Raw genomic sequence first — 21,676 nt, forward strand, 5'->3', positions numbered from 1 at the left:
GGTAATATGATCAATATTCAGATTTAACACTGTAAAGAAAACATTTTGATGGCAGCATGTGAAGTACCAGTTTGGACGTGGTCGGTACGTTTTTAAAACGTTGGAAGGAGACATACAGACATGATAAAAATGTTACAAAAACGTTTCTGCAAGCATGTTTACCACCGAAAGTTGTCCGGTCCTGTTACTTTCACACAGCAGTGTTGTGTCTCTTGTTAATCTGTATGTTAACATAAAGACACTCTGGTGCTGGGCTTCTTTACTAGCACAAAAGCATGCATTGTGCGTTCCGCGCTTACAGTATATTGGTGAAACACGTGGAACATAACAACTATACAAACTGTATGGGCGACCTAAACTGAACCATTCACTATCCACAAGTGTCCTACGGCCCATGAGGCCTTGCGTCAAAAGTGGGAGCATCTTCCGGTTCAAAGTAAACAAGCAGGACGTGACACTTATTCATTCAACAGTGGGCAAATGAAGCCTAGTGACTGTCGACAACGACCCAATCTGGTGGTTAGTGAAAAAAATAAATCAGTCAAACGCCTGTGAAAGAAACACCATCGGATGAAACATTTACCACAATTTCCATAGATCGACTCATGTTACATGCACAAATAAACGGCTAACAGTGTGTGTTTGTTTGTTGAATTTCTGTCTCTGATAAATTCATTTACCCATTAAACTGTGGAATTAAATGTTAGAATGAATATCTATATGATATATAGAAGAATAATGATCTGAAAAACACTTAGCCTCTTGCTAATTAGCACACAAAATACCATTAGTATACTACTACTGCCGGCTCACCGGAAGTTGTACCCACGGAATTAGGTGGATAGGCTACTACAACCAGGGCTTTGCTGAAAATAAGTGTAAGTTTGTTTACAGAATGCTGATGTCACTGCTGCAAACTCCCATGTATACAAAGTGTTATTTGAAAAATATAATTTCCCTGCAGCCAGTGGGCCCCCTTGCCAGTATAGGCCCTTGGTCTTCAGCCCGTTGAAGCCTGTGCAGTAATTCGCCCATTTGCATGGCACCAAAATAGATGCATTTTGCAGCATTAAAGTTAACGATTAATTGGAAATGATTGAAAACTGACATCCCTAGTTACCAACCTGGGGGAGGCTGCCACTGCTGCCTTCGCACGTGTTACTACTGTAGGGCAGTTATGGCCTAATGGTTAGAGAGTCGGACTAGTAACCCAAAGGCCAGGGTTTCGAGTCTCAGGTCCAGCAGAGTTTGTAGGTGGGGGGAGTGAATATCCAGCATTCAATACCCCACTGCTGTAAAATTCAGAGAATGGGTCACCATACTTGGCCACACACCATGTTCTTTCCTTCCTTTCCTTACTCTATCACACACCCAACACATCATTCTGTATGTGTATTCTCAGATTAAACGCAAGACATATTGGCATAATTTTTCATATCGGGCCGATGCCGATATTTGCATTTAAAGCCATTATCATCTGATTCCCTAATCAATATACCTGGAAATAAGTGAAATACTACAGCTCAATGGATTTGCATATTAGCATCAGAATAGACAATTTAACCACATACTCTTCATTAACACACAAATACTATAATTCACAATAAGCATGTGAACTAAAGTAACAATCTATCTCAACTAGAAAATGAGAACAATATAATTAACAGCGATAATGAAATCTCACATCAGATACACAAAACGTGTACATAAACAGGTGCTGGTTAATGCGCTCTCAATCAATCGAAAATAATTACCATAACTGCAATTGCCAGCAAGATCACAACTTACAACAAGAACAACTTCTCCGTATTATCAAGTTTAAAGCTGACACACTCTGTTTGGTTCCAAATGTCAAGACTCTGCAACACATTAAGTAAATGATGCACACTCCAATCGTAGTCACTCACTCTGCCAAATGCACAAGCCGGCACCGTTTCCATTCACAGATTTTCTCTGTTTGCTCCAATGTGCAAGGAAATTCCTCTTTATTCCAACAGTAGTTCTATTAGTCCGAGAATGGTTCTTACTTTTGTAGCGGCTTTCTACCCGCCCAGGAACAGGTGAAAAAATGTTCTTTACTCATAAGTTGGAAATAAAGTCATTGTCCACACAGAATCCTTCTTTTGCTTTGCTCATTTAATGAAAGAATAGGTCTACAGTTTACAATAAAAACATGTGGATTCATGGCTCAATAACTCTTAAGATAAGGTAAGAACCATGCATTCACACCTGCACACCCAACCATGAGGGTTTAAATGTCATATGACCTACACCAATTCCTCCCATTCCACACCACCATCTAGTGGTTAAAATTACATTTAGCTCCTACATGTGATTTCAAATATTTTAACATTTACATGTGGTGAAAGACAGCAGCACCAGTTAATACAACAGTATGAGGCGCCACGTAGGATTTAAATCAAACTTCGCTTATCAATACATACATAAAACACGTGCATATACACCTAGAAATTACTTGCATATACATGTATACTGTTGGATGTTCAAAATATACATATGAAATACACACTAATATGAAATCCATACCAATACATCTTTTATTAGTAATGAATACATATACACTTGTGAATAACTTGCGAAAACACTCGCTTATACGTATAAACTTGATCCATACATATACACGCACATACACATATAAACTCGCTGCATGCAGACACACCTGTACATACCTGTACATACTCGCATATACGTATAAACTTGATCCATGCATATACACCTAAAAACACTCGCACATACATATAAACTCGTTGCGCGCATGTACACCCATAAAACACTCACGCAAACATACAAAATAAATTTCAGGTAAGACGCATGCTTGAGTTGTGTATATACATATATGCAAGTGATTTCACATGTGGATGTGCATGAACGTTTCAGTGCAAACGGAAGCAGCGGCACTTCCGGCGGAATCTCCAGATGCCGGGGCATTTTAAAACGCTTAACGTGACTTAATGCATTAAAATAGTGTTTTAAAAAGACATTTAATATAGCATACGATGTACCAGGGGCGAATTTCCACTGGGCACTTTTCAAAATCCCGTTCAGCACCGCCTAGAGTTCGCGCGATCGTTCAAACAAAACCGAAAGTAAAACGCGCACGCGCCTTCAAAAGCAATTTTAATACCCCGCGTTTAGAGCGCGACTCCCCAATGCGTGCAAATTAGGCTACATTACATATTTAGGATGTTATTAGTATGTAGGCTATAATAGGTTGTGTAGTTGTCTATAGTTCTCTATCATGTTTGAAAAGTGTAGTCTCTGTTTGCACTTGGAATACTGAGAGAGTTGCCTACTATGGCTGCATTTATTGTTCGCACTTAATACGATTAAGAAAGGACAGTTTATATATATATATATATATAATTCATGCTCATAATTCATGTACAGTTCTAAGGTCTGAAGAGACTTATGAAATCATACAGGAGAGAATTAAGCCAGTCAGTTGAATTTGTAGCAAAACTTTTTATAGTGCTTGAGTGTTGTTGTCCTTTACTCATGGGCGTCGGAACCATTGAATGTGGGTGGGACAGGACCCCAGTTTTAAAGACCAACGATATCGGACCCACCCACTTTTACCGTCTCTAATTCGGCTAATATGTCTGCGCACTTTTTAAAGCGCCATTAGTCAAATCCATCCCACATGACGAATGCACTTCTGTAACACAGCAAAGTAAATAAAGCATCTGAGTGTATCTGCTGCTCAGATACACCTAATCCTGCTCGATACTTTATTCTAACATTTAGATTAGTTCCTTCATTTTTATGTTTATTGAAAACAAATATCTTTCCGATGTAAAATGAGATGTGAAAAGGCAGAAGAACGATTTCGGCAACAGGTGGACGCGAACTCGGGTCGTTTGCGTCAAAAAACACTGGTTATTCGCTTTACCGCTTACGCCACTGAAAACACACTTAAATTGCCGCGTTTTATACTGTTGTCACGTTAGTGCACAAACGTAATATACATGGTGAAAGGCACCACACTACAGAAAATGGCATATACTCCCCACCCACATTTATTTTGCTTCCGACGACCATGCTTTTACTGCATGTGATAATTCATACTCAGAAAGTACAGAACATAGTTAAAACAATTTAAATAGAGACCAAAAATTTTCAAACATGATAGAGAGCTATAGACAACTACACAACCTATAATAGTGTAAGGCGTGGAGTTTTAGCTGCCCGTGGGTGGATGTAAATAAAGACGATAGACTTGAAAATACCGACGACTAGTAATTTTTATTGAGCAAAGGCCTAGAACTCGGGAAGAGATCAACACTAATCTCTGTGCCCGCCACACTCTACTCTGCTCTCCTCCTTCACATTATAAGACCTTCCTTCTCAGAGGACGCAACACCAAAATAAAAGTCCTTGACAGAAACATGCAAAAATAGAATACAATTAATATTAAACAAACAACTTCACAATAGCCTACATACTAATAACATCCTAAATATGTTATGTAGCCTAATTTGCACGCATTGGGGAATCGCGCTCTAAACGCGGGGTATTAAAATTGCTTTTGAAGGCGCGTGCGCGTTTTACTTTCGGTTTTGTTTGAACGATCGCGCGAACTCTCGGCGGTGCTGAACGGGATTTTGAAAAGTGCCCAGTGGAAATTTATAGCGAGTTTATATGTGTATGTGCGTGTATATGTATGGATCAAGTTTATACGTATAAGCGAGTGTTTTTAGCGTATGCATGCGTTAAGTTTATATGTATATACAAGTTATTCACAAGTGTATATGTATTCATTACTAATAAAAGATGTATTGGTATGGATTTCATATTAGTGTGTATTTCATATGTATATTTTGAACATCCAACATAATACATGTATATGCAAGTAATTTCTAGGTGTATATGCACGTGTTTTATGTATGTATTGATGTATTGATTTAAATCCTAAGTGGCGCCTCATACAACAGTAGTCAAATATGTCACAACTTTTTATAAAATGCTTTTATAAAATACATTATCAAAGGCGACATGTACGTATTTTATTTAAGAAAAAGAGGTAATGTGTGGACCTGAACCTTGTCTTATTCCTCTATTTTAGCTGTTTAAAATGCATTATATGCAGTCAATCCAAAAAGCTGATTTCTAAGTACAAAATGGATTTCACTGTGACAAATTGGCAATCTGACTTTAAACTTCAAGCTAAATGAAACTGAAAATAGGAGGAAAAATGCACGGGCACGGGACATTCCTAAGATAACCTTGCTAACTGAATAACCTGGGGAAAAACACGGTGTAATGGTGATCAGTTTTACTATATTGAAAGAGCGAACTAGAGAATACTGACAAACAGCGAGTCTAAAGACTTCTACAAATGTATTTTTGCTTTTATTCCTCTGTCATTAGATACACAAATTATGTTGCTATGCAAATGATGTCTCATTTTCTCAAAACATTTCTAATAATGTTTTTAAAACGTTTCACTAACAATGCAAAAAAAAACAACCTTTTTTATTGTAATGTGTTTAGAATGTTTATCAATGACATATAACCTTGAGAAAATGTTCTACCAACGTTACTGCAAGAATGTTTTTTGATAACTTTAGAGAACCTTTAGAGAATGTTAGCCAAAGTTAGGAGAATGTTTTCTGTTAGCTGGAATAAGCTTTTTAAATGCTATTTTAGCATAAGAAACAACATTCAGTTAATTTCAGATTTTGTTGCTGATTTTTTTTTATCCTGAAATACTGATGACAACATAAAACTGAATTAAATTTTCAGGAAGGAGAACAATACAACAAGAAAACAGATGAAACATGGCAAATACAGTAGAGGAAAATTAGCAAATATGAAGAAATGTCCACGCATGTAGAAATTAAGTATGTAAATTATTTGCAAACACCAGTCAAGAAATTAACAGACTTTAAACCATGGAAAATCACATGCATCATTCTCAGTGTCAGCAGACAGCTGTAGACAGCTGTCGAGTTGTCTCCCACCACAGGGAATCTGTTTCCAGAGTTGGGTCACACCCCCTTTCTTTATTGTAGTAAACACTTCACTGTAACTTTTGTTTACAACTCATATTTGAAACAACTTATAAGGGATTACTTGAATATGCAGAAACAAGGTTCAAATGTGTTCCCTTATCGCACTAAACCCGTCACAAATCATTACGTCTCACCAACAATACGGCATTGCACTGCGCTTTATTTTTCTATAATTAATACTTACATGTGTCCAAGTGTATTAAAATGACATGACCAAACAGAAAAAAAGTGAATAGAATTTGTTATTTAAAAGAAAGTTCTCCACCCACCCAATGCATTTTTCTGTGGTCCATCCTGACAAAAGAAGCCCAACTGTGGGGGAATCTGCCCAATCTGGCATCACTGTTCCTGTTTCTGTGTTTAACAGTTTTATCTAATGAAATGCCCACTAGATGTCAGTGTCACACAGACACAGAGAAAATAAGTTACAGAAGAAGCTGAAACTGCATGCTGCATCCTGATTTAGTCATTTCACTTTCATGTCTGTTCTGTAGTGTTAATGTTAAAATTGATAAAAAACTATTTGTGAACAACATCGAATAGCTTCACAATAAAACGTTAAGAATAATATAATAACAGTTAGAGCAACAGATTTGTGAAAACAAGTGATAAGTGACTAAAGATATGATCATTTCTTGATATACAAAAACATTTTTTGATGACTTAAAACATATTTGTGGCAAATTAACATATCACTTATTATTCATCTATAAATGTATATTAATTTTAAAATGATTAGTTAACCATTAGCAAAACACTTTCAAATAACTTATAATTGATCGTTATTATAAAGTGTCACCAGAACTGTAATTATGAAGTGTTATCAGTCACTATCAGTCTGCAGTGGTTCACGCAACCAAACTGTGTAAAAACTATGATGATGTGGGCGTTTTTCCAAACATATTTGGCAACTTTTTGACAAAATGAAAGCAATTTGTTTTTCATGCAGCATTTACAAGTGATCATAACATTTTCTTTTCTTCATTTTGAAAAACCAATCATCAAACTGTTTTTTATGTGCCGATGTGAGAATTTACATGTACGTAATGCAAAACCAAGGACATTTTGAGAACTTGTTTTAGTAGCCGAACATTTTGATCAAAGCACGTCTTCAGCTGTGGAGTACAAAGGCACTTCCTTATTAATGTAAGTAAGCATAAAACACTAACTTAATCATAATGCACTCAAAAAAAAAATAATATATATATATAATATATATAAATGTGTGTGTGTGTGTGTGTGTGTGTGTGTGTGTGTGTTTTATGACTCAGTGACTCACAGTTTTGGAGTACATCTATTCTATTGAAAGGACTCTAGAATAGCAGTTTTATAATTTATGCTGAACTTGATGTTGTGTAATCCATTGCTCAGTTGTATTTATGTTCAACAGATCATTAATTGCTCCAGCTCATAGTATGTAGTGTTTATGCCCATTCCACAAATCAACATAACCCTGGCACACCCAGGGTATTATGTATAAAACTTTGAGTAGATTTCATCCTGAAATGTGCATACACAGAAATTTTCAAAAATCCTAGTCAGAATAAGAATGTGTTTACATGCATCCGCACCCTGTATCCTCCCCAAAATAACCACATATATAGCTTACAATGCCTATTTTACTATCCATAACCTCATCAGCATACAATTTCCATTTATTCTGATTTATTATCTGGCATCAGTGTGAGCAGAAAAAGACCACAGAAGGGCTTCTCATTAGGCTGATTGTCTGACAGCAGATGAACAGCTCACTTGTGTGTGGTCATCAGACCTATTCAAACTCACCAATGGACTGTTCAACAAGCAAATGAGTCTTTCTGTGTCTGTCATTGAACTGTCTGTGTTACTAAGCCATTAACTATTAACCTGCAGCAGTTTAATCACTGATGTGTGAATCTGGCTTGAGATCGAGTTGAGTGACATGATGAGAATGTTATAAAAGTGAATGGAAATACAAGTAAATGTTTAATAGAATGATTTATAAAGATGTAAGGCTATTTAATTACTGTAGTTTTTGTGATTTGTTAGTTTCATCTAGAGTCAGCGGTGGAGATCAAACTGTTCCATCATGGATGAAACACAAACATCTGGAGATGAAGATTACTTTCCAGGATTCAGGTATTTTGAGTAACACATATGTTATATGTTGTTATGTTATGTTATAGAAAAAAAGTTTTTTTTCTTTTTCCTCAAGTTTTTATATTGGAAACAATAATACCATAAAGACTCTTTGACAGTTTCTTCTTTCTTTTTTTATAAAAATATAAAAAATATACATTCTGTTTTAGTGCAGTTCATCAGAAAAGATCAGAACCAGAGTCCAGCTGTGTGTCTATGAAGAGTGACCAGTCTATGGATCCACCAATGACATTTAAGAGTGGAGATTCACAGCCTCGTTTGAAGTATAACATTTGTATAAAAACATGATTAGCCTATAGCATGACATTTTATATTATTATAAAAAATATTAAAACATTTTACATTATTTTATATAAACAGTGTATTGGTAAAGTGCTCTTTAAATTGAATTTGGTAATAATAAATTAATAGTTAATTTGTTGCAAACGGTTAATTAAAAGATTAGCTTTAATCTCTCCCTGTTTTTAGTTCAGTTCAGCAGAAAAGATCAGAAGCAGAGTCCAGCTGTGAGTTTATGAGGAGTGACACATCTATGGTTTGTCAAGAACAATTCAAGGGTGGAGATTCACAGCCTGGTCTCGGGTATAACATTTCTTAAAGAGATATGATCTAAAGATATGGTTCAGAATACATAAGACATTGTGCCTTTTAACTCATGTAATGAGTAATGTAATGTAATGTAAATGTGGTATTTTAATTTTACAGTCATGAAGTCCTCAACACATTTAAATCAAATCTGAAGAAGAAGTTTGAGTGTCTGTATGAGGGAACAGAAATGCAGGGAAACCCAACACTCCTGAATGAGATCTACACAGAGCTCTACATCACAGAGAGTGAGAGTGGAGAGATCAGTAATGAGCATGAGGTGAGACAGATTGAGACACAATCCAGGAGAACAGCAACAGAGGACACAGCCATCAAATGCAAAGACATTTTTAGACCTTTACCTGGACAAGACAAAGCCATCAGAACTGTGCTGACAAAGGGAGTCGCTGGCATTGGAAAAACAGTCTCTGTGCAGAAGTTCATCCTGGACTGGGCTGAAGGGAAAGAGAATCAGGACGTCCAGCTCATATTTCCACTTCCTTTCAGAGAAATCAACTTGATGAAGGGCAAAACACTCAGTCTTTCAGGTCTTCTTCATGTCTTTTTCCCTGAAACAAAAGAAATAGAAATATCCAGTAATGGATATAAAGTGTTGTTCATCTTTGATGGTCTGGATGAATGTCATCCTCCCTTATATTTTCAAAGAAATAAGATTCTACGGGATGCAAACAAAGAGACATCAGTGGACGTGCTGCTGACAAACCTGATTGTGGGGAATCTGCTTCCCTCTGCTCTCATCTGGATCACCTCCAGACCAGCAGCAGCTGATCTCGTCCCCTCTGAGTGTGTCCATCGAGTGACAGAGGTACGAGGCTTTAATGATCCACAGAAGGAGGAATACTTCAGGAAGAGAATCAGTGATCAGAGTCTGGCCAATACAATCATCTCACACCTGAAGTCATCAAGGAGCCTCTACATCATGTGCCACATCCCAGTGTTCTGCTGGATCTCAGCCACTGTTCTAGAGAAGATGTTGAGTCGAGCAGATAGTGGAGAGATTCCCAAGACTCTCACTCAAATGTACACACACTTCCTGATCCTTCAGACCAACATCAAACATGAGAAGGACTATGAGAAGAAGGTGACAGATGAAGACATGATCCTCAAACTGGGGAAACTGGCTTTTCAGCAGCTTGTGAAAGGCAACCTGATCTTCTATGAGGAAGACCTGAGAGAGTGTGGCATTGATGAGACAGAAGCATCAGTGTACTCAGGGTTGTGCACTCAGATCTTCAGAGAGGAGTTTGTCTTGTATCAGGGGAAAGTCTTCAGCTTTGTTCATCTCAGCATTCAGGAACACCTAGCAGCTCTATATGCACATCTGTCATGTACAATCAACAACATATATGTGTTTGACCAAACCAAACAAAGGCTGCTGCATAAGACTTTTAACCAGAAGAAATATAGTTCATTATCTGAGCTGCATCAGAGAGCTGTGGATGAAGATTTACAGAATGAGAATGGCCATCTGAACCTTTTCCTGCGTTTCCTTCTGGGTCTTTCAATAATGTCTAATCAGACTCTCTTACGAAAACTACTGACTCAGACAGGAAGCTGCTTCTGTAACAAAGAGGAAACCATTCAGTACATCAAACAGAAGATCAGGCAAAATCGCTTTCCAGAGAAATCCATGAATCTGTTTCACTGTCTGAATGAACTGGGTGATGATTCACTGATGCAGGAGATCCAATATTATCTGGAATATGGAGAAATAAAAAAAGCCAAACTCTCGTCTTCACAGTGGTCAGCTCTGGTTTATGTGTTGCTGACATCAGAACAGAAGATGGATGTGTTTGATCTAAAACCGTTTATTGGAGCTCAACATGCAGGAGATAGAGTTCTTCAGAAGCTGCTGCCTGTGGTTAAAGAATCCAGATCAGTTCAGTAAATAACACTGAAAACAATCACTCTACTCTCAAAACATTATCACATTTTTAATTTTAGCATGTGCTTTCTTACCAAAGCATCAAAATGGGTGAAATCTCACAGAATCTCATTTCTGGTGGTGAGCAGGAGAGGTGTGTGAGACAAACATACTGAGATGATGTTTTTTTTTGTGTCTGTGTGAGAGCTGATGATTGTAGTGCTCAGTGTGGAAGATAAAAAATTCAATTTGAGGGTGGACAAAACTGACAACTAATAGATTTGAACTTCTTGTGCTCTAATGGTGTATACACCGATCAGGCATAACATAATAACCATCTTCCTAATATTGCACTGGTCTCTCTTTTGCTGCCAAAACAGCCCTGACCCATCAAGGCATGGACTCCTCTAAACCCCTGAATGTGTGCTGTGGTATCTGGCACCAAGACTTTAGCAGCAGATCTTTAAGTCCTGTTAGTTGCGAGGTGGGGTCTCCATGGATCGGACTTGTTTGTTCAGCACATCCCACAGATGCTTGATTGGATTGAAATCTGGGGAATTTGGAGGCCAAATCAACACCTCAAACTTGTTGTGCTCCTCAAACCATTCCTGAACCATTGTTGCTTTGTGGCAGGGCACATTATCCTGATGAAAGAGGCCACAGCCATCCGGGAATACCGTTTCTATGAAAGGGGGTACATGGTCTGTAACAGTGCTTAGGTAGGTGGTACACTTCGAAGTATCATCCACATGGAGGGCAGGATGGATAGTTTTCCAGCATAACATTTCCCAAAGCATCTTGCCTTCTTCCCATAGTGCCTGGTGCCATGTGTTCCCCAGGAAAGCAATGCACCTGGCCATCCATGTGATGTAAAATAAAAATGTGATTCATCAGACCAGGCCACCTTCTTCTATTGCTCTGTGGTCCAGTTCTAATGCTCATGTGCCCACTGTTGGCACTTTTGGCGGTAGACATCCTGGGCACCCTGACAGGTATGCAGTTATGCAGCCCCACATACAATCAACTGTGATGCACAGTGTATTCTGACACCTTTCCATCAGAACCAGCATTAACTTAAGCAATTTGATCTATAGTAGCATGTCTTTTGGATTGGACCACATGGACCAGCCTTCGCTCCTCACGTGCATCAATGAGCTTTGATTGCCCATGAACCTGTCGCTGGGTCACCACTGTTTCTTTCTTTGGGCCACTTTTGATTGATACTGACATTTACATTTACATTTATTCATTTAGCAGACGCTTTTATCCAAAGCGACTTACAGGTGGGGTCTGCTGACCTGCTGACCAGCTGACCACTGCAGACTGGGAACACCTCAAAAGAGCTGCAATTTTGCAGATGCTCTGACCCCCTCATCTATCCACCACAATTTGGCCTTTGTCAGAACCGCTCAAATCCTTACGCTTGCCCATTTTTCCTGATTCTAACACATCAAGTCTGAGAACAATAGTCTAATATATCCCACCCACTAACAGGTGCCATGATTAAGAGATAATCAGTGCTACTCAATTCATCTGTCAGTGGTAAAAATGTTATGCCAGATTGGTGTATGTAGGTTTTACTGTCTAAATTTGCTTAAAAGTTTGCTCATTGCAAAAGTTTCACATTTCTTTATTTGCAGCTGGTGTCTTTTATTAATGTATGCTTTTTTAATCTGTACAGGTTGGGTTGTTGTGGTGAAGGTTGTGCTGCTCTACCTAAAGAACAATTGACCACAGGCCTTTGAATTATTTGAAAATAATGCACACCTGAGGTTTTCAATAATTCAAAGTACTGGAATCAATTATTTCACTTTTTTCACATTGTTTATTGTAAATTTATAAGCATTAAATAATTATTTTACATTAATATAAACACTGAAACAATAACAACAATTGGCCACTGGCAATTTATAATTTTGTTGAATGAAATCAGTTGGTACACCATCCATTTTACAGTACAGCTAAAAACAGAAAGGAATCTCTCATTATTATATCTTAAAACCTACTTGAATCAGAAAGGAATGTGGATGACCAAGGAAGTATGAGGTGCTTCAGAGCCCTGGGGTCTCATTTATAAAACTCTAAATAGTTTTCATCCTAAAAGTGTACGCATGCACAAAAATTAGATTTTGCATGCACACAAAAGTTTTCAGATTTATAAAACCATGCAGACGCCAGAACCTGTGCAAAAATCCCTTTATAAAACCCAGTCAAGAGAAGATTGTGTGTACGTGCATTTCCACCTCGTCTCTTCCCAGAAATCACCATATATGGAGTTTACGATGCCTAGTTTTAGTATGCATAATTTTATCTGCATATCATTTCCATGCATATTCCTCTCCATGTGACACCGTGTTTAACACCGTCAAAGCTTCGAGACATTAAGGAAATATGAGATACGGACTATAAATACCATTTGTGCCATACACTTTAATTTTTATCCCTAAAAACCATCCAGTATTCCTGGTTATCTTTTAGAATAAATAGGTCTATATCAAAATACCCATGAAAATAAAACTGTTTAAAATTGTTCTCATAAATATTTTAGAATAGAGTTGCTCTCATTCTCTTCCACTGGCCAAATTGTAGCCTATTTAAATTGGTTTGAACAGTTACAATCAAATCAAATTTATGCAGTTTTTGCTGATAAGGTGAACATCTTTTAGCTATTGTTGTGAATTTTTTTCTTAGAGACCAGGAGACGTTTTTGGATATCTTGAAGCAGAAGTTTCTCTTTATTCAGTTACTCGCTGCTTGGCACTGCAGTCTTCAAAAAGTCGTCTTCTCAAAGCTCAGCACAGCAGAGTATATAGGTTTGAAGGGGGAGGAGTACATAGAGGTGGAAGCAATCTAAACAAAGCATGCAAATGTGGTACAGGAAAACAGCTCAGTTAAAGATTTTTCCCAGCCTTGATCTATTTAGCATACAAGTGTCATTCAAATGCATAGGTGCTTAAACAAAAGGCACAGTTGTACCTTGAGATTAGAATTCACACTTAACTTGGGAAACCTGCCAGATGTTCAGGAATTGAAAGGTTACTGTCTCAGGGCCTGGGCTGCCTGCTCTTAGACTGTCACAATATACATAACTTTTCAGTTCATGTTGTTATATTGGAACCTATAACAAATATGCATAGGATTAGCATATTTTAAACAGATTCTTAAATTTGTAATCCTTCAGTCCCCTCTTTGAGAGTTCTAATAACTCTCACATTATTCAAATTTAAACCTCCATAAATCCATTCTACAGCATATGTTTGTTAACATTAAGCCCCATCTTCCATTCATGTAACTTGAAATAGTTACAGGCACATGTATCTTATTCTGTGTCTTGTCCTAGATTTAATTAGGTGTAATAGTTCTTTTCAGAACCATAACTGTTGACACATGCGACATGGATGGTAACATGTCGTACAAGCTACATGTTGACACAGAAAACCATGTAGCGTAAGAGTGGAAGTCCTGACGTCCGTGGCGCCTGAATAGCTGTGTAGTCTGTAGTTTTCTGTAGTCCATTTCCCACGTAGATTCACTCGAATGACTCTTTGTCCTCGTGAAGCTTGTTCATGGATGTCTGAGGTGACTCTTTACTCCAGGATGCTGCTTTTGAAGACATCATGGCATGTACACATACCTGCAACACAAGAAAACAGAGAAACAGCAGACCAGCAGTATTCATGCATAGACATTTTTAGACTTCTGTTGATCGTATAGTGGTTTTAAGTCTAGTGATCGTATAGTGGTTTTGTTGACCTAGTCTTAAGTCATTTGACACCTATGGACCAGTGAGGTGGCCTGTGTGTCCTAGTCTGTCCCTGTAGTTGGTGTGCGAACCTAACTGTGCAATCACTCTATCCTCTAATGAAACATCAGTCATAGCAAACATCATAACCCATAGAGGACAGGTGAGTGACTGGAGTGTGCTGTAGTATTGTTTTTGGCTGTGAGTGTACTTAACCAGAGTCCCCCAGTGGGAGGAAGTGATAGTGAACTTCCTTTTGTTCTATTTACAAAGAATCTTTTCATCTTTGTTGTAGATTACTGGGGTAATTAAGAACTCACAGCCTTAACAGTTAGCACCTCAGCAAGCTGCCCCACGAGTTTGGTGTGGTGGGGAGGGTCTGCTTCAGAGTTGCAAGCAGACTGAGTAGGAGCTGATTTACACTGTTCATTTCTCTTACATCTTGTTTTTTCTACACTCTTTCATCCAGAGTCCACGTTTACCACAGTAATGACAACTGCCCTCCCTCTTAGGACATTTATTTTTCTGTTGGTTCTTTGTGTTGACCTGAAAGGATGCTGCTGCAATCTTTACTCTTGCTTTAACATCAGAGTCTCTTTCCCAAATAGCTAATATGTCTAGGTTACTTCTGAGAGTTTTGTTAGACCAAGTTAGATCTAGGAATGTCAAGGCTTTTCTGTACTCAGCTACAAGGCCATCTGACCAGATGCGGACTAGGGGTCCCTTGTCATCTAGCACACTTTCAGAATCATTAACTATTCCACTGTAAGTTACAGCTGTCTGGCAGAACCTTTCAGTGTATTCATTCACTGTTTCTTCCTTCTTTTGCACACAGTTAGTGATTCTGGACCAGTCTATTTTGGGTCCCATGATATTCTTAAGAATTTTCAAAACACCTTCTCTCAATTCCGCTTTACTGGCATGTTGTAATTCAGAAGTAACAGCAGACTCAAAACTGTTGAATTCAGATTCAGTTAGAATTTGTGACATCAGCTGTGTGACTTCTGCTAACGACATGTCGTAGAGACGCATTTTGCTAGTCAATGCTCTTCTAAATTCAGAAAAATTTGTGCGTGCTGAGGGTAAGCTCTGGGATAGTCTCTCTATATCTTTAGGTCCTAGCGCTGTATGGACTGCTTGCAACTGGAGTCTGGGGGTTGCAGATGAAAGAGTTTCAACCCCTTCTACCCTACTCTGAGCCCTTTGTCTTGCTCCACATACTTCAACTGCATTTACATTTTTATCTCTTAATCCAGTATTGCTATTGTCCTCTAGTCTACACAAAGACTGTAAGTCAGGATAGCTTTCATCTGACTGTTGGTCTTTTGAATCACTTTTGGCTGAGGCCTTGTTATGGCCCACCTTTTTAGTGAGACAGGACACTTTAGTCTGTAGTTGTTTATTGTGTTCTTTTAATTTAGCAATACACTGAGCTTGTTCTTGTGCTAAGGATAAGGTAAATTCTCTGTGGCAGCAGATAATGCCTTTAATGTTTTTCTTTCGGATACATGCCCCAAGTACCTTTTTGCATTCTTCAACTGACCATACTTTTTCTGGATCAATACCAAATTTCTTTGTTAAATCCAATCTGACTGACTCTGTCACTATTGAGTCCATGTGCTCTCCTAACAATGATTTGAACACATTGTCTGTCCATAAAGGGGTAGCTAGTCCACCCTTCTCAGTTGTTGGAATCAACCTAGCGTTCCTTCTCAACATTTTGTAATGTCTTTCTGACACAACAATACACTTCTAACACCTCCCTGGCAAGCAGAGGATAAATTTGTTAACACAGAACAACTCTTGTTAACCTTCTCTGGCAAAGCAGAGGAAAACCTAGTTAATACACATCATATATTCAACCTTCTCTGGCAAAGCAGAGCATTCCTGAACATAAACTACTAGCACTTTACGCTAATCTTCTCTGCCTAAAACAGAGGATAACAGATATTAGCATGTAATGCTAATCTTCTCTACCTGAATAGAGGAAAACTAGTCTGTTAACCAAACCCTGCAGCTGTTTGTTAACACTTCTCTGGCGGCGCAGAGGCTAACCACATGTACTGGTCTGTAGTGGTTCTTTGAATAGAGTAACACTCACCAAATCGTTGTTGAGCTGAAAAAAAGTTTCTGGAATTCAGTCTGGAAGTCAGATCTTTGTTGAGCTTGAAGTTTCAATCTGGATTCAGGTGAGGAGCTCTATCCGGGTCACGGCACCAAAACTGTTGTGAATTTTTTTCTTAGAGACCAGGAGACGTTTTTGGATATCTTGAAGCAGAAGTTTCTCTTTATTCAGTTACTCGCTGCTTGGCACTGCAGTCTTCAAAAAGTCGTCTTCTCAAAGCTCAGCACAGCAGAGTATATAGGTTTGAAGGGGGAGGAGTACATAGAGGTGGAAGCAATCTAAACAAAGCATGCAAATGTGGTACAGGAAAACAGCTCAGTTAAAGATTTTTCCCAGCCTTGATCTATTTAGCATATAAGTGTCATTCAAATGCATAGGTGCTTAAACAAAAGGCACAGTTGTACCTTGAGATTAGAATTCACACTTAACTTGGGAAACCTGCCAGATGTTCAGGAATTGAAAGGTTACTGTCTCAGGGCCTGGGCTGCCTGCTCTTAGACTGTCACAATATACATAACTTTTTCAGTTCATGTTGTTATATTGGAACCTATAACAAATATGCATAGGATCAGCATATTTTAAACAGATTCTTAAATTTGTAATTCTTCACTATTTTTAGTGGAAACAGACAGGCCTATATTTATTGCAGGTGTAGGCTACTGTCTGACTCTGCACGTTACTGAAAAATATTTTAAAAAGGAAACTAACAAATCTTAGGGTTTTCTTCCAGTTGCATCCTTTAAATACAGTGGTATTTTTCATAATATTGTGAGGATGCCTACGCATGACATCAACACTTCTGTGCTATTCCGTAGCTTCCGTAAGCCATTATCATTGGTCCTGTTGAAATATAAAATATAAAAATATAAAATATTTTTTTCATAACATGAGACCTACAGTTTAAAATTAAAAACTATTGTGCACCTATAGCACTCCTCACTGTCATTAAAACATAGCATGCCACAGAAAAAGTGATTAAGGGCATCCACAACAAATGTGTCTAAATTCATATAATTCATACAATTTTTGTCAACTTCTACGTAATAATTTTATGTAATTTCTGCTTATCTCCACTAATGAGAGTGGAATGCTTAATGTAAATGTGTATATCGAAATGAAAACAGAGTTTAAAATCATTTTTACTTTATTACTTTTCTCACTCCAGGAAAAAGAGTTTGTACACATGGCTTAGAATGTTTATACGGTGCATATATATTTACTGCAAGTTTATTTTTTATAAATCCTGATATGTGCATGAAAAATTGCATACACATACTCCATGCCCATTTTGTACAAATGCAGCGTTTGTAAATGAGACCCCAGACCTACAGTTTTTCTTCCCCTTTAACACATAAGAACCTACTTGATAAAAAATGTCTCAGGTTCTGCATGTACCCATGGTTCCCAAAGAGGGAACTCATGCTGCATCCTTTAGTGGACACTTTGGGGCGGCAGAAAACCCTAACCTCAAGTTCAAACTTATATAACCTTAAAGTCCACAAACATAAAATTAAGTGTCAAAAATAGGCTTTTAAGCCTATCACAAGGTACAAAAAGTGAAAAATGTTTTCCCACTGTTCACAAAAAGGACATTTACTATCATCAGATGAATTAATTATGTTAACAAAAACCTTTACAGCAACAATACCATGCAATATCCTCCACTGCAAATCCCCTTTAGTTTTGGTCAGTGGTGGCTTGTACATACTTACAGGTTTACAATCATTTTCAACGCCAAATGCCATCGTGTTTCTACTCACATTTTAAAATGTTGTGAATTTAACACATAATTCATGCAGCTATTTTCTATTTACATAACAAAAACAAAGCAACAGAACGAAAAACCAACCACAACCCTTTTAATTTTTTTTTTTTACACAAGTAATTGTTGGACTTATGAACTTAAGAAAAATGTCAGGTGCAAATTGTCCATTATCAAAATTCTTTAGAAAAACACTTTTCCTCATCATTCAAAAGTTCCTTTATATTATCCAGAAAAAGATCTACTATTCTCTGTGATCTAAGTCCCAAACACTGGGTCTCGTTTTAACATAATCTTTTGAATTCATGAAAATGTTTGTATTTTCAAAATGTTAGTTGGTACGAAAGAAATTTACACATGCTACTTACCATGTGTAAATGGTGCATAAAACATGCTGTGCTCTTTTTGGCAAACTGATGTCACTGAAGTTTGATGTACTGCCATAATAACTACAAGTTCATTTGCCCTTGTGCACTTTTTTTGATTTTTTTTTCCCCAGCTGAGCTGATAACTGTAAAACACATCGCTCATCACTGCCACTATTTACCCAGTCGTAAATAGAGGGGAGGACAAATACCAACCAACCATCCTAAACAGCGACTGCCAACAACAATGGAGAATGATTATAAATATTATAAAATATTTTTAATAAATATATAATAGATGTAAAAAATGATTTTTTTATATCTATTAAATTTCTTAAAAATTAGATACTAATAATACATTGCCACCATGGATGTTCGAAATCATAGCAAGTAATGTGTCTCAGCTGGAAAAGCAGTGTACAACCAGAGCATTTTCAAGCACCATCGGCTGGTCATTTTAAGAAGAGCGCATGACATTTTTTTAGGTGGCTAAAAACTCTTTGGTGGATACACGATATTGCATATTTATTGTTTGGCATATGGTCTATTAGTCTTTTTTGCATTTTTATTTGCATTTTTTATTCTGGAGCCAAACCTGACAAAGTAGACCAGAATATTCCACTGAATTCCTGGACATGCAATTTCTGTATTTCTGTAAAATGTAATTCATAGGGCGGGGATTATGCTAATTGTTAATGAGTGTGCATGAGCGGCCTATTTACGAATGACAAATTAACTCAACATGTGACAAATCAAATCAACATTTACTAAGCGTTTGTGTTAAAACACTTAGTAAATATATATATATATATATATATATTATTGAGGTAATTTTTCATTTTAATTAAGGTATCAGACAAAAGTCTTTTAAAGATTTGTTTTCTTGCAAGAAACAGGTTGTCATTCAGGTTGGCTGCAGAGAGAGACAAAGAGAAAATACGCTGACTCCGGATGCTTTTAATTCATCCAATCATAATGCATATTCAACATAAGTGTCTACTTATGGTATCTAACTATGTGCTCTAGATGCATTTCTAAGTATTTAATACAAATCAGAATTAGCTAGGATGTAGGGTGGGTCTTCTAAAACAACTTTTCTCATCTCACACTTGTATGCACACACATTCCATACATTTCCTGTTATTCTCCCAGCATATCAAAATAACTAAAGCATACTGATGTAGTCTAAAGAACACTCTAGTAGAGTAAAGCAAATAAAACCTACAATAGTAAAATGTAATACCTATAATAAAAATTCCCTTACCAATGAAAAGATGGCATAGACATAGTCCCTGCAGTTTTAACTAGTGACTATGCTTTAATAACACTATGGGAAGTACTAAGTACTAGGGAAGACTTTTAAAGTCTACCTTTTCACATCTAATTAAATTTTTTTTTTTTTATTTAGTCCCAGACCTCCCACATTTTCCAAAATGAGATTTATCCCTGCTGTCTATGCATTACTTTGACCATACAATATTTTTAGAAAGCTGTCTTGTGGCTTTCTACAGTAGATGCAGAAGACCCTGTCCACCCTCATCCCTTGTTAGATATAAAACACATTGTGGTACCCATTCGAATTCCAAAAAAAAATTAACAGTTAAATCCAAACTCCTGTTAGAAGACCTGCAGGTAGCTCAAATACTGGCAGACAATACCATAAATTTGCTGCTACCAAATTATTAATAAGGTATGACCTCTATATGACATTCATGGCAATAGCTATTTCCATTTATAAGGTTCCCTTCAACAATCTCTATAACATCATCCAGATTCTTCATAACAAATTGTTCATTTACCAAAAAGACTTCAAAATATTTAACAGCCCCTGTAGCCCATGACAATCCACCTGGGAAACTTGGTTTCCTTGAGTCCACCTATCTACTTCCAAAGCTGCACACTTTGACCAATTCACTTTTGCTGAAGACATGTTAATTCTCTGCTATTGCTTTGACTTTTACTACATCAGTATTTCTCTTTACCACCACCACAACATCATCTGCATAGGCGGATAGATAAAACTTTTGTTCTCTAGACCAGTGGTTCCCAACCTGGGGGTCACCAAGCTCCTCTAATTTGGACAATACAAACAGGGATAAAACGGTTACAGTTTGACCACAAACCAAAATGAAATTCCCAACAGTGCTACCATTTAACCCTTTCACATGTGAATTAAAATATTCTAGCTGAGCCCCCAGGGTGAGTTTTTTTTAGGTGACCATTATTTAGAACGTATAGCCTTATTGTTTCCATGGCAACGCGTCGTGTTTGTCACGTGACACAACATAGCCACAATAGCGCTGTATGACACATGTATCACTTTAATATAATTTTTCCCTTTTTATTATATATATTTACAAATATGCTCACTGTATTATGAAATATCTGATATTCTGATTCTGAAATATGTGCAAGTAAATGTATTTGGAGGTTTAAACACTTTTATAATGAGCGTGTTAGTTGATCTATGCCGAGTGATGGGTGCCGCCATATTAGTTAGCACTGAATCTGAGCTGTGGGATTTACAAAATGCAAATTCATCCTCTCCTCCCGAAAAACATTAAAGTAAGGCTCTGGTGAGCTTGGAGAAGAGCAGAGTAAACTTTATAGTTACCTACACAATGTCTATATGATATCAATAAAACATGTTATCAGATTACATTTGTAAGGATCATTATTGCCGCTTCCATAGACATCGGCGTGTATTTTGCTAACTAAAACAAGCATTATATGGTTGAAAACACGGAATAGTTGCGATAATATGACAGGTGCTCAGCGCGTCCGATCTGGCTCAGCGCCAGCCAAAGCGCCGCAGCAGATTTTAATTCAGCAGTTGAAAGGGTTAATATTCTGTATTATCATTAAAACCATATTTGTTTACTGGGATTATAAAAATTCACCTAAATACTATTCAACATTAAGCAAAGAAATGAAAGGTTTTACAGAAGTAAATTATGAATTAAACTATGAATGAATTTTATGAATGTATCTCTAAAGGGAACCTGTTTTCCATGGTATTTTCTTTTCATCTTACATCCGTA

At 37.3% G+C, this 21,676-nt stretch overlaps 1 protein-coding gene across 1 annotated transcript in view; it reads left to right on the forward strand.

The window, feature by feature from the left end:
* Positions 1-8,085: 8,085 nt before the first annotated feature.
* LOC127164503 (NACHT, LRR and PYD domains-containing protein 3) overlaps positions 8,086-21,676 on the forward strand; it is a 32,715-nt gene continuing 19,124 nt past the window's right edge. Inside the window, exons 1-4 of the mRNA XM_051108470.1 lie at positions 8,086-8,150; positions 8,321-8,434; positions 8,640-8,753; positions 8,877-10,661. Coding sequence (XP_050964427.1) covers positions 8,101-8,150; positions 8,321-8,434; positions 8,640-8,753; positions 8,877-10,661 — 2,063 coding nt within the window. The 5' untranslated portion in view covers positions 8,086-8,100. The remainder of the gene's footprint in view (positions 8,151-8,320; positions 8,435-8,639; positions 8,754-8,876; positions 10,662-21,676) is intronic.

The sequence above is a fragment of the Labeo rohita genome, chromosome 4 (assembly GCF_022985175.1).
Source record: "Labeo rohita strain BAU-BD-2019 chromosome 4, IGBB_LRoh.1.0, whole genome shotgun sequence".
In the NCBI taxonomy this organism is placed as follows: Eukaryota; Metazoa; Chordata; class Actinopteri; order Cypriniformes; family Cyprinidae; genus Labeo; species Labeo rohita.